We start from the raw sequence: 14,148 nt of genomic DNA, 5'->3' as shown, positions 1-14,148 counted from the left end.
ATGGAGAATAACTCTGAGGTGGTGTTTGTGCTTCAGGGTCTGAACGACTCTCTGACAAGCCGTCAGATGTACTTTGCCTTCGCCCTGATGTCGTACCTCTTCACCATCTTCGTCAACCTGACGCTCATCGTCACCGTCTGCCTGGAGAGAACACTCCATGAGCCGATATACATCTTCCTGTGCAACCTGTGTTTTAACAGCATCTGCGGAGCGTCGAGTTTCTACCCGAAGCTGCTTCATGGCCTTTTGGCCGACTCAAACGTCATCACGTATGCCGGCTGTTTGACTCAAATATTTGTGGTTTACAATTACATTTTCTGTGAGTTCACCAGTCTGACCGTCATGGCGTACGACCGCTACTTGGCCATCTGTAAGCCGCTGCAGTACCCGATGCTGATGCCTGTGCAGAGGGTGGCACTGCTGCTGCTGCTCACCTGGTGCTTCTCACTGCTGGAGACAATTATCGGTATCACACTGACCGCCAGATTGCCGCTGTGTAGGCGCCACATCAACAAGATTTTCTGTACCAACTGGGAGGTGGTGAAGCTATCGTGCGCCAACACAAACGGCAGCAGTATCTACAGCTTGGTGCTCATTTTTTCGCACACTTCGCAGACCGGACTCATCCTGGTGTCCTACATCTACTTGGTCCAAGCCTCGCTCAGGTTGGCGTCTAGCCGGAAGAAGTTCGTACAGACATGTGTGCCGCACCTGGCCACACTGCTCATCTTTGCAAGCTCACTGATGTTCGATTCCATCTACGCTCGCTATGGCGGCGGCACGCTACAGTTGCTGCAGAACCTGCTGGCCGCAGAGTTCCTGGTGGTCCCGCCTCTCATCAACCCCATCATCTACGGCATCAACTTGCATCAGATCAGATTCAGGATCATCCACAACTTCTCCCACAAACCAGAGATCTAAAACCAACACTAATGAAAAACTAAATTACATTGACCAAAAGTCCACTTAATAAGAGAAACCTTAATATTAATGTTTAACCAGATACTATAATGTTGATTTAAAGGGGAACTATTATGTAGCATTTTCAGGTTAATACTTGTATTTTGTGTTTGTACTAGAACATGTTTACATGCCTTAATATTCAAAAAACACTTTATCATACTGCCTATGGCTGCTCTACCTGGACGCTCTACACTATTTAGGAGCGCCTGTCTCTTTAAGCCCACCCTCTCAAAAAAGCCCAGTCTGCTCTGATCAGCCAGCGTGTTTCTGCAACTCTTAGTCTCAGCAGCCTCTGCTGTTGTTGCATTCCAGAGCCTGACTGCAACGGAGCATATAGCAGGACTTTGTACCATAAAAAATCACCAGTAGAGGCTTCTTAACCAAATACTACACAACCAGACATGTTCCAGCTAGCCTGGATGCCAGCCGAAATGTTACAGCCAAATGTTAAATGTTAAATCTAAATTTTAAATCTAAATGTTAAATCTAGATTTAAATGTTAAATCTAAATGTTTCGGGTGAAACTTAATATTTAACTAATATGCAAATTCAAAATGCGTATCGAAACATTTAGATTCAACATTTAACATTCAGGTGTAACATTTAATATTTGGATATAACTATTTAAAATATCTCTAAGTTGACAAATATTGTTGTAAATGTGCAAAAAAGTGATCCTCAAACATTCTTACCAGTTTTTTAAACATTGTTTAAAGCTAAATGTGGCAAAATGCTGCTGTTATTTTCAGCGTGAGCCGCTTTACAAACGGCACCCCATAGCACCGATGGTCGCTAAGAAGATGGGGCACATCACACGTCACATACTCCGTTGCTCTGATTGGTTGTAGGTCTGTCCATTGCTCTGATTGGTTATAGGTATATCCAATGAGTGCAGAGGCATTTTCTTTCCTGGTTCGGTTGAAACACGCCCCATAATCCCAGCCCATCGGAGCAGTATCAGATTGATATTCTGACTAGAGTCTGAGTATGACGACGTCAGGCTATGTTCCAACAGTAAAGTGACCCGAAATTGGGGAGAAATATCAGTCAGTTTGAAACTTGACCTGCTGTCTGTTTGTGTTCAAGAAGTCGTTATATCTCATGTATACTCTATACTGTATATCATTTATTTACTCTAAAAAATATTATGTTTTTATGCTTCGTAACAACACGGAACAACTTTTTCATGACTCACTATATCAGATGAAAAAAGTGCATACAATTACAAAATTGATTAAAACATCTGCTCAGTCGTAGTCAACACATATGTAAATACTGTGGCTGTCAATCCATTAAAATATATAATTGTGATTAATAGCTAGTGATGGCCAAATGAAGCTTCGTGAAGCATTTTCTTTATTTTCTGAGCCTACTAGATGGTGCACTCGGTTTGAAGAAAAACACTGAAGGAATGGCAGCTCAGTGTGCTTTTAACCCTTTGTTGAACAAAGAGCGCCATCTAGTGGGCTCAGAAACAAAGAAAATGCTTCACGAAGCTTCATTTGGCCATTACTATTAATAGCATCATTGTACATAGTTAACTCGTGAATAATCACAAGTTAATTGAACTAACAGTTAGACTACAAACCGACAGCTTTCGTTGTGAAGAGACCACTTGCAGACACAGCAGAAATATCGTTTTCTTCATCTAAATGCCTATTAAGCTGATGAGAGACATTGGGCGGACACCGCAAACTGCGGACACCGCTACTCCAAATATTAGTGGTAATGCTTATGACATACTTCAGCTCCAGTACACTGAGAAGACAGTATTATTTACAACTAACAATGGCGTCAAGTACAATGTATTGGGCAGGGGTAATTCCAGGATTTTTTAAGTGGGGTGGCACGGGGGGGACCAATAATCAGTCAGGGGGGGCCCAGGGGATTTCATCAGAATACAGCAAATAGAAAGGCAGCGAGTGGCAGGACAGGCAGCAAAGTGACAGTACTCTGATCCAATGGAAATCAAATTTGTCTGATTGACAGCACTCTAGCCCCATGTATTGGGGGGAGCGGGGCAACACAGGGAGCCAATCGTATTTCAGGTGGGGCGGTTGCCACCCTGGTCCCCCCCTCTAGACTCACCCCTGATATTGGATAAGGGCCTCTGTTAATTTTACAGCCAAAAATCTCCAAAAAGCTGGCAATGATTGCTCCTCTTCCGCCGCCTATACCTGATACACAGAGAAGTAAATGTCACGTTGCTATAAGGTGGTATTGGGTGTGGTAGTGTCGGAGTAATTTTATGATTACAGCATGATATCATGCGCACGGCATCGGACCGATACCCGATACTGGCATTGGTATCGGTGTATCCCTAATTCAAACTCAACTTGCCATTCAAAAGAGCCTTTTCTTTATCCATTTCTGCTGAAGCAGCTTTGTTTCTGCTAGCCATCCACAATGACACTGCTGCATGGCTTCCTAAAACCCCAAACTACAGTGTAATGTAGATAAGGGGTAGATGCTCAGTCTAGGTGCTAGTTATAGGGTTATCACTAAGTTCACGCAGGTGTGTCGGCCAAATATCTCATGAATAAATAAATGAAGAGCTGTGAGATGTTCTTTTTCCGTTTATTTCTTCCTGGTTCCTTTGTGTACATTTGAGTGTGAGTGTGGTTTCTATAAAATAGAGGAACAAAATACAAATGAATAAAGGAAACATATGTATACACTCATTCCTTCTTACGCACTAATATACATTACCGAACATAAAATAAACAATAGTCAGCATATGGCTATATATCTCTTAAACTCCAATAATGTAAGCAGAGAAAATGGATTCAAACACTTATTATATGGGATTCTCATAGATTTTCTACCATCCGTTAAGTTACTGCTAACGTAGACAGCACTTCCTGTTGTCTATGATACACTTAAAAGCCTCCAACTAAACGGCTTGATGCTTTTATTGTGATAATCCCTGGAGCGGATGTTATATTCCGTTCAAGCTAGCAAAGTCTCAATAGAGAAGCCTCAATAGCAGCACAGATAACACTATTTAACACCACTAATTTCTTATTTTACTCAACCGCAAAGTACTGAACAATCTTAACAAGTATAAAAAAGTATCAACATGTTTAAACACAATGTTACATATTGTGTACTTGTACTTGTGTATTGTGTACATACGTACTGAGTCGGGTGAGCCGAAGGTGATAAACTAGCTTGAATGAACGTGGCTATAATTAGCACAGTGGTTGCGTAGCGTGGCGACCCCTTAAACTCCTAACTCTCATCCACATCAAATAGCAGAAATAAAAGCTGGTTTAACAAAGAAATACATATCACGAGTGATGCAGCAGATATACTTACTCTTCTCATTTACACACACTGAAGAAATATGCTGCTCACAACTACAGTCCAACTGACCGACTAACTATCTTACTGCTTATTAACTGTGTGACGTCAGCTATAGTATACCAACCAGCACGCGCTTTGGCTAAACTATTACAAGCACTGAATAAACAAGAGTAAACGTGAAACACAAAACACAACGTGGTCAACTGCACTAAACAACAGCAACACCAACACAACTTTGGGGCCTTTTCTACAGCCGCCCCCAAATGTATGTAATACATTTCCTGATCAATAAAGGCAACAAAGTTCTATGGCTGGGTTGTAGTAGCAGGAGTGGAACTGTCTCCATCTTCTCCAGAAGGAAGTGCAGGGAGGACAACTAGCCTGGCAACTGGCCGGGTGTAGACTTTCTCCTTCACTTTTACATCAGCGGACCTGATGTGATGATCAGGGCTGGGATGAGTCTTGACGACTCTCCCAATGGGCCAGAGGGCCCTCGGAAGATGTGGATCAGTGATAATCACTACACAGTCCCCTGCGATATCAGCTGGTGTAGCCTGCCACTTCTGGCGAGCTTGCAGACTCGGCACATAGAGCCAGATGAAACGGGCACAAAAGTGGTCAGCCAAAACTTGGGAGTGTTTCCAACGTCTTCGACAGATGAGCTCGCTTTCGGGGTAGACTACCTGCGGTAGAGAACCATCAGGCCGCCCCATAAGAAGAATATTGGGAGTCACTGGATCTGGGTCGCTGGCATTCAAAGAAACATAACCCAAGGGCTTACTGTTGAGGATCCCTTTCACCTCAGTCAGTACGGTGCAAAGCACTTCTTCAGGAACAGGTTGAGCACCAACTGTGGCATAGAGTGCACTCTTAACTGAGCGTATCTCCCTCTCCCACACCCCTCCGAAGTGGGGAGCTGCTGGGGGGTTAAAGTGGAAGGAGATCTTCTGTGGTGCAAGGAGATGTTGCAGTTTGTTAGACATTCCAACAAAGGTCTCACGGAGTTCTCGCTCACCTCCCTTGAAATTTGTCCCCTGATCGGAGAACAACTCTGCAGGCGTTCCTCTACGGGCGATAAACCAACGAAGGGACATCAGAAAGGCATCAGTGTTAATAGAGGTAAGGAGGTCCAAGTGCACCGCCCTAATTGTGAGGGACTTGAAGATGATCCCCCATCTCTTCTCCCGGCGTCAGCCCACTTTGATCTCAAATGGCCCAAAGCAGTCCATCCCTGTAGAATAGAAAGCAGGCTTGAAAAGTTCCAGACGGGCTGATGGCAGGTCTGCCATCTTCGGCACTGCAGGTCTAGCCCTCCATCGTCAACAGTCAGCGCAGCTGTACTGGTAGCGCCGGACAGCCTTACGCCCTCGCAGGATCCAGAAGGAGCATCGAATCTTGGCGAACACCCGCTCTGGACCTGTGTGGCGGAGGCAGTTGTCAAAGTCTTGGATCAGAAGCGTAGTCACTCGGTGACCTGGGTCTAAGATGACTGGATGGAGAGTGGTCAGTTCTAGGCCTTCTGCTCGACGGAGTTGCCCTCCTACCCGAATGAGCTCTCCCCTTTCATCCAGCTCCGGAGACAGTGTGCGAAGTCGACTGCTGCTGGGGACTGGCTTACCAGCTTTCAGCAGGATGTACTCCTGCTTGTAGATATTACGCATCGTGGGGACACCGTACTCCACATGACGATGCTTGTAGCCAAGGACATCAGTGTGGAAGAGCCAGCTTAGCCCTAGAGTAGATTCTGGGGTATCTGTCTTGTTCTGAGCCAGCTATAACTTAACACTAGCTGAGCAGCTCTCTTCTGGTAGGTGACTTATTACATCTGGTTCGTTGCTGGCCCACTGACGGAGATCGAAGCCTGCAGATGGTAGAAGGGCTCGTATTTTGTCGACAAGGTGCCTTGCCTAAGCAATTGTGGAGACACTCTGGAGGCAGTTATCCACATAAAAACATTTCTCGACTGAGATCCTCACCTCTTCATCTGGCTGGCTGTTATCAGAGACATGGCGTTGCAAGGCAAATGTGGCACAGCATGGGCTGCATGTTGTTCCAAACGGTAGCACCTGCCACTCGTACACTGCAGGAGGTCCTTCTTGACTGACATCGCGCCAAAGAAATCTGAGCAGAGCACGATCTTCTGGGAGGAGGCGAACTTGGTGGAACATGCCTCTGATGTCTCCGCTAACTGCAACTGCATGCTCGCGAAATAGTAGCAGAACCCCCAGCAGTGATGCTCCTAAGGTCGGCCCAGGCAGCAGATGGTCATTGAGGTTCTGCCCTCGATACTGATAGGAGCAGTTGAATACCACCCGATTCTTGCCATTATGGCTCACCATATGGTGAGGGATGTACCATGCCTCACAACCTTCCTCGGCTGGAACTTCCGGTCCACGCTTGATGACAGAGCCTGCCTTTATCAGTTTCTCCATCTCCACTCTGTAGGCTTCTGCCCGTGAAGGGTCTCTGGCCAGTCGCCTCTCTACACTTTGTAAACTGGGCATGACGGCTTCTTATTAGCCTGAAAGAGCGGCATGTCTCTCCGGCGGAGCAGCGGGGTGGCGTAACGTAGAATGCCATCAACCTCTACCCTGATGGTTTTGGTCTCAAGGATGCCGATGGCCTCTTGGTCCTGCCTTGAACGAGTAACTAGTTTCTCGCTTCTGAATGGGACAGTGTCGACCTGCCATAATCTCTCAACATGTTTCATCAGCTCGCTCACCTGGGGTGCTACTGTGGTAAATAGACACTGTTTTGGTTGGGCCAGGTGACAGACTACACTTGCTGGGCCCTGCAGTGTCCAGCCCAGCCTTGTGCGGATGGCTGCAGGTACACCTGGAGGTCCCAATCTGACAGGTTCAATAGGAGTGACGAGGTGGGGATGGTCACTCCCAATGAGAAGCAGGGTCTTAACATTTGTAAGGGTCCGTATGGGAAGGCCAATAAGGTGCTTGTAGGTGTTCCGGAGTTGCTCCATGGGGTTGGTATGGGCAGCTAGTCCAATGCGAGCACTGGTGAATGCACCTGTAATCTTGAACTTGTTCTTTGGCTTTGACAGCGAAGAAATGGAGAACGATACCGACACTTCCTCTCTAATTGTGCGTAGTGGTAGGTCCTCTTGAGTCCCCTGCACACCTAGCTTCTCTGCAGCATCTGGCAACAGCATAGTTCTCTTTGAACCATCATCAAATATGGCGTAGGTGTTGATCGATTGGTCACCATGGTGAATACGGACTTTGACAACTTTCAGAAGGACCTGACTGCCTTCAGTGGGTCGGTCTAGATACAGAACCTCTGTTGTCCCTCTTGTGCCATGGCTTTCCGCTGCCTGTGTTGACGCTACCTCCTTAGGTGACCTCATATTCACCTCATGCAGCACCTGGAGGTGTTTCCCTTGGCAAAGGCTAAACACCAAAGGCTAAATGTCTTCTTTAAGTTACACTGGGCCACCTGGTGTGGCCGTGCACATCGCCAACACCTCTTGTTGCTTTTTATCCATCCAGTCAGCTGATCCTTTGTTAGCCTGAATACCGCTGTACACTGACTGAGGTAGTGTTCCTCGTTGTTGCAGAATGGACATTATGGCTTGCTCTTGTTCCCTTTGAAAGAGCCGCTTGGCACTAGAGCCTCTGGTTTCTTAGTGGTGTCCTTCACACCATGGAGGAGAGTGGTGGGGTGCTTACCCTTCCTACCCTCAGGTCTGGACACCGATTTCTGATTAGGGCAGCCATTGTATCTGAGAAGGGTGTTGGGGAATTAAGGTAAGCGTCTGCAATTATCTTCTAGTTGCAGGTGATCGACCAACACTTGGTATTTAAACAACTCAGATGCATCATGTGGTAAGAGGTTCTCCAATGAAATCTTGAGCCGTGCAAACTCACTTGGGTCCCGACTTGAGAAGTTGCTGATTGTCGGGCGTGGCCCACAGTAACTTGGCTCTGGGATGTTGGAGTTATGACCCTGAGGTGATCTGAAGGGCAGTGTCTGTGTCCACGCCATGCCTGGATGTCGCTGTGGGGGCGTTGGGTTGCAGCCAAGCTCACTTTGTTGACCACCATAAGCTGTAGAGTACTTTGGGCTCACCTGGAGGTAAACTGTGGGGCTGCGGTCGGAGCTGAACGGGCTTGAACCAGGGAGGTGGCTGGGCCCCCTGTGCTGAGTGGCTAACTCATGGCTGGCCCACGAACATGGCAGGAGCTGGGGCTGGCGGAGCTTCTTCCTTAATTCTTGGAGCCTCATCTATTCTTCTAATAAGCGGATGTAGCATAGGTGGGTCACCAGGCAGGAGTTCATCCGTTACTGGGGTTTGGTCCTGGCGGTGGTGCAGGCCAATCATCCTCCTCCTCAGCTTTAGGTTCACTTTCAAAATGTGGCCGTGGCGGCTTCACCCTTAACTCTGGCTTTCTGATATGAAGAGATGTTGGACTCTGTATGTTGCAAACAGCATCTACTAACTGTCTTATGTCTGCTCGCAGCTCTCTAAGCTCGACTAAATTCAATGCCATGTGCCGCTGTGTCTGCTGCAGGAGGCGTCTTTCATGACAAATGTCATCTAACTCAACTCGGCTGTCCTCATGTGGATGTATGGGGTGCAGCGCTGGAGGTAGGGGAGTAGAGTAGTCTCATAGCTGTTCCCTAAACTCTCTCTCTGGAAACCGTTGGGGGGCTAGCTGATTCTTCTGGCTGTGCTGTTGGCTCTCAGCCCTATAGCCCAGGTCTATCTCTTGAAGAATAGCATCCCTCCTCTGCAGGCGAATGGGGGAGTCATAGGGTGGAGGTGAGGGATGTCATCCTGGCCTTTCCCTCCTGGTGAGTACTCTCAAATTCCTCTCTGTACCTCTGACCGATGTGATCTACCTCATAATCTGCATAGCGCACAGGTGGGCGAATATGCCGTTTGGGACGTACACCACTAGCATCATACTCTGGATGTAGTTCCATCTCTGACGTAAACCCAGTGATCCGGCTCGAAGGACCATCAATGTAATGTAGATAAGGGGTAGATGCTCAGTCTAGGTGCTAGTTATAGGGTTATCACTAAGTTCACGCAGGTGTGTCGGCCAGAACACCACTTAAGGCCAAATATCTCATGAATAAATAAATGCAGAGCTGAGAGATGTTCTTTTTCCGTTTATTTCTTCCTGGTTCCTTTGTGTAAGTTTGAGTGTGAGTGTGGTTTCTATAAAAGAGAGGAACAAAATACAAATGAATAAAGGAAACATATGTATACACTCATTCCTTCTTACATATACATATACATACATATACATTACCGAACATAAAATAAACAATAGTCAGCATATGGCTATATATCTCTTAAACTCCAATAATGTAAGCAGAGAAAATGGATTCAAACACTTATTATATGGGATTCTCATAGATTTTCTACCATCCGTTAGGTTACTGCTAACGTAGAAAGCACTTCCTGTTGTCTATGATACACTTAAAAGCCTCCAACTAAACTGAATGGCTTGATGCTTTTATTGTGAAAATCCCAGACCGGATGTTATATTCCGTTCAAGCTAGCAAAGTCTCAATAGAGAAGCCTCAATAGCGGTACAGATAACACTATTTAACACCACTAATTTCTTATTTTACTCAACCACAAAAAACTGAACAATCTTAACAACAAGTATGAAAAGTATCAACATGTTTAAACACAATGTTACATATTTTGACCCGACGTACTGAGTCGGGTGAGCCGAAGCTGATAAACTAGCTTGAATGAACGTGGCTATAATTAGCACAGTGGTTGCATAGCGTGGCGACCCCTTAAACTCCTAACTCTCATCCACATCAAATAGCAGAAATAAAAGCTGGTTTAACAAAGAAATACATATCACGAGTGATGCAGCAGATATACTTACTCTTCTCATTTACGCACACTCTGAAGAAATATGCTACTCACAACTACAGTCCAACTGACCGATTAACTATCTTACTGCTTATTAACGGTGTGACGTCAGCTATAGTATACCAACCAGCACTCGCTTTGGTTACCCTATTACAATCACTGAATAAACAAGAGTAAACGTGAAACACAAAACACAACGTGGTCAACCGCACTAAACAACAGCAACACCAACACAACTTTGGGGCCTTTTCTATATACAGGGTGCCCTAAGGCCCAAATCACAGATTGTGCGTCCGTGAATCACACATGAAAAAAATGACACTCAGCTCCATCAGGGGACCCCAAACTCCTTTGCATTTTAAAGATCATAACATTTTCTGGCCTTTACACTTATATGGGAAACACTGGATGTTCATAGACCACACCTGTTGACTGACATTTCTCACACAATTTTCTGTTAAACAGAGTTTTTGTTTATTGAAAATATGTCTAACGGCAGAGTGTAAATTGTTGTACAGATTGTAGTCAGCCTTAGTCACTTAGACACCAATGCATGGAATAATAGGCTCTATGTTGAAAAAGTACCAAAATGACACGTTTGGCAATTTTGTGTCCACATTTTTATAATTATTAAATTGTTGAATTTCATCTGTTGCAAAAAACAACAACATAGCATCATCATCTGCTGCTCTGCTGTCTAAATATCGGCATCAGCCCTTAAAAAACCCATAACGGTTGATTACTAACAGTTGTTGACAGCTTGTGAGCTGATTTCTTGCCTTAATAGTATTCAATTAAACTTGTTGAAAATATGAATGTGTGACGTGTTCATCAGGAGGGACATGGCCTCAGCTTTGTCACTGTGTACCTGTCTGTGTGCAGTTTTTAGGCATATAAGAGCTGCTGCTAGCTGACTCTGTTCTCCAGCAGCTCGGCAGAGTTTCAGCTGCTGCTGCGTGTGGAAACAAATCAACAGTTTGTCTCTGGTGTTGATGTGTCTGATTGCTTACTGTTTCTTAACTTGTCCTGTTGATGATGTTACATTTATTCAGGTGTCCAAAGTGAAAGAAGAGTCCAATCTACAGTAGGTAATGTTGTTAACTGAAGTCAGTGTCTGCCTTCATGCATTAACACCTTTAATCTCCTTTTGTCTTGTATCATGTCAACATCACTGTGATTCAGTTTTTATGCTTCTGATAGGTTCACAGAGTGAAATGTTGAAGCACATTTGATGTCTTTCCTTGTGGTTTGTTCAGCTGAACTATTTAATTGTTTAATTTAATGAAAACTGTGTCTGATGGTTTAGTCTGTTTCTCTAAAGCTTTGATCAAACTGATGACTCATGTTTCCTGATCAGTAGTTTTTCATGTTAACCCCACTGATGTTTTAAACAGTCTGTTTTCTTTACAGATGTGGAGAGACTCAGATTTGATGAACTATTGAACATATTAAAATAGTTTCCTTCCTTTGTTTAAATGAGCAAAATCTTCTGTTTTGTTCTGCTGAGCTGATTCTAGTTTGATGAGTTTTCATCTGTTGACTTGATGCTTTTCTGTTTCTCACTCATACATCCAGCTGAAAGTTGTTATACTAAGAAATGTGCAGAGAATGAGTCACTTTAAGGTTTGAAATCAACTGGAAGTGATCCTCACAAGAGTCTGAATTCATTTATATTTTAGTTTATCTGATGAAGAAAAAGCTCAAAGATCATGGTTGTGTTTGTCAGCTGATTTTAAATGAACATTTTTAGACAAACGGCATCAGAAAGAATTAATAACTGAGATTACATTGTTGTCTACTAAATGTCTGTTTTTCATTTTGAACCCCACTGATGTTTTAAACAGTCTGTTTTCTTTACAGATGTGGAGACACTCAGATTTGATGAACTATTGAACATGTTACAATAGTTTCCTTCCTTTGTTTAAATGAGCAGAACTCTTCTGTTTTGTTCTGCTGAGCTGATTCTTGGTTGATGAGTTTTCATCTGTTGACTTGCTGCTTCTCTGTTTCTCACCAGAGGAATTTAAATGAACATTTTTAAATAAACAGCATCAGAAAGAATTAATAACTGAGATTACATTGTTGTCTACTGAACGTCTGTGTTGCAGTGCTGATGTTCTACTTGTTCAGTCATTTCTGATTCCAGCTCTACACTGTGAGGATTTGCTGCTCTTCTGTTTCATGTCGATACAAACTGAATCTGTTTGTGTCTCTGAACTGTTTAAAGAATCACTATGAACTAAAGATGGACATTTTTGATGCTGCTTCAGACATTGTATTCGGTTTTGGAACCTAAAATAAGTTTGAAATTTGAAAGTACATTGTGCTTATATTAATCAATTTTCCAACTAAAGTCCATATTTGTTTTGTGAAGGTTATCTTTGGGGCTTTTCCCTTTATTTTTGAAAGTGGATAGACATGAAAGGGTTAGAGAGATGGGGGTTGACACGCAGTAAAGGGCAGCAGGTCAGATTCAAACCCTGCGCCACTGCAGGACTGATATATATTATATATATGATATATATTACTAACATCTTGGAATAGATCTTTTAATATTTGCCTTTTTCCCAGTCAAAAGTACTTTAAACTTTTGGAGGGTCAGTTCCTAATGTTAACATTAACCTGGTGCACTATAAAAAAATATCTGAGGGTTGCTTCTTGCTTAAACAATTGACAGTTCTGTGAGCATCTCTTTTATGTCCAAGATAAACTGGTATTGTAACTGAAATTCCCCTATCCTAATTGATATTGAAACAGAAATGTAATCAGGACCTTGTGAATAGGAATCAAAACAATTCAGGAAATCATTAATGCCCATTTTGTTTTGTGATCAGCAGTTGTGATGGAGAATAACTCTGAGGTGGTGTTTGTGCTTCAGGGTCTGAACGACTCTCTGACAAGCCGTCAGATGTACTTTGCCTTCGCCCTGATGTCGTACCTCTTCACCATCTTCGTCAACCTGACGCTCATCGTCACCGTCTGCCTGGAGAGAACACTCCATGAGCCGATATACATCTTCCTGTGCAACCTGTGTTTTAACAGCATCTGCGGAGCGTCGAGTTTCTACCCGAAGCTGCTTCATGGCCTTTTGGCCGACTCAAACGTCATCACGTATGCCGGCTGTTTGACTCAAATATTTGTGGTTTACAATTACATTTTCTGTGAGTTCACCAGTCTGACCGTCATGGCGTACGACCGCTACTTGGCCATCTGTAAGCCGCTGCAGTACCCGATGCTGATGCCTGTGCAGAGGGTGGCACTGCTGCTGCTGCTCACCTGGTGCTTCTCACTGCTGGAGACAATTATCGGTATCACACTGACCGCCAGATTGCCGCTGTGTAGGCGCCACATCAACAAGATCTTCTGCACCAACTGGGAGGTGGTGAAGCTGTCGTGCTCAGACACAAACGGCAGCAACATCTACGGCTTCGTGATAATTTTTTCGCACACTTCGCAGACCGGACTCATCCTGGTGTCCTACATCTACTTGGTCCGAGCCTCGCTCAGGTTGGCGTCCAACCGCAGGAAGTTCATACAGACGTGTGTGCCGCACCTGGCCACACTGCTCATCTTTGCAAGCTCACTGATGTTCGATTCCATCTTCGCTCGCTATGGCGGCAGCACGCTACAGTTGCTGCAGAACCTGCTGGCCGCAGAGTTCCTGGTGGTCCCGCCTCTCATCAACCCCATCATCTACGGCATCAACCTGCATCAGATCAGGTCCAGGATCATCCACAACTTCTCCCACAAACCAGAGATCTAAAACCAACACTAATGAAAAACTAAATTACATTGACCAAAAGTCCACTTAATAAGAGAAACCTTAATATTAATGTTTAACCAGATACTATAATGTTGATTTAAAGGGGAACTATTATGTAGCATTTTCAGGTTAATACTTGTATTTTGTGTTTGTACTAGAACATGTTTACATGCCTTAATATTCAAAAAACACTTTATCATACTGCCTATGGCTGCTCTACCTGGACGCTCTACACTATTTAGGAGCGCCTGTCTCTTTAAGC

At 44.4% G+C, this 14,148-nt stretch overlaps 2 protein-coding genes across 2 annotated transcripts; both read left to right on the top strand.

Moving 5' to 3' along the window:
• Positions 1–921, top strand: LOC144515935 (olfactory receptor 11A1-like). The gene has a single exon (XM_078247133.1). It carries the CDS (start codon positions 1–3, stop codon positions 919–921), a length of 921 nt encoding a protein of 306 aa, XP_078103259.1.
• A 12,044-nt stretch (positions 922–12,965) lies between these two features.
• On the top strand, positions 12,966–13,886 carry LOC144515934 (olfactory receptor 11A1-like). The gene has a single exon (XM_078247132.1). It carries the CDS (start codon positions 12,966–12,968, stop codon positions 13,884–13,886), a length of 921 nt encoding a protein of 306 aa, XP_078103258.1.
• Positions 13,887–14,148: the final 262 nt, after the last annotated feature.

Source organism: Sander vitreus, chromosome 3 (assembly GCF_031162955.1).
Source record: "Sander vitreus isolate 19-12246 chromosome 3, sanVit1, whole genome shotgun sequence".
Classification (NCBI taxonomy): Eukaryota; Metazoa; Chordata; class Actinopteri; order Perciformes; family Percidae; genus Sander; species Sander vitreus.
This window is presented reverse-complemented; position numbering and strand designations above follow the sequence as displayed.

Coding starts and splice junctions, on each gene's coding strand:
- LOC144515935 (XM_078247133.1), top strand. CDS start 1: ATGGAGAATAACTCTGAGGTGGTGTTTGTGCTTCAGGGTCTGAACGAC.
- LOC144515934 (XM_078247132.1), top strand. CDS start 12,966: ATGGAGAATAACTCTGAGGTGGTGTTTGTGCTTCAGGGTCTGAACGAC.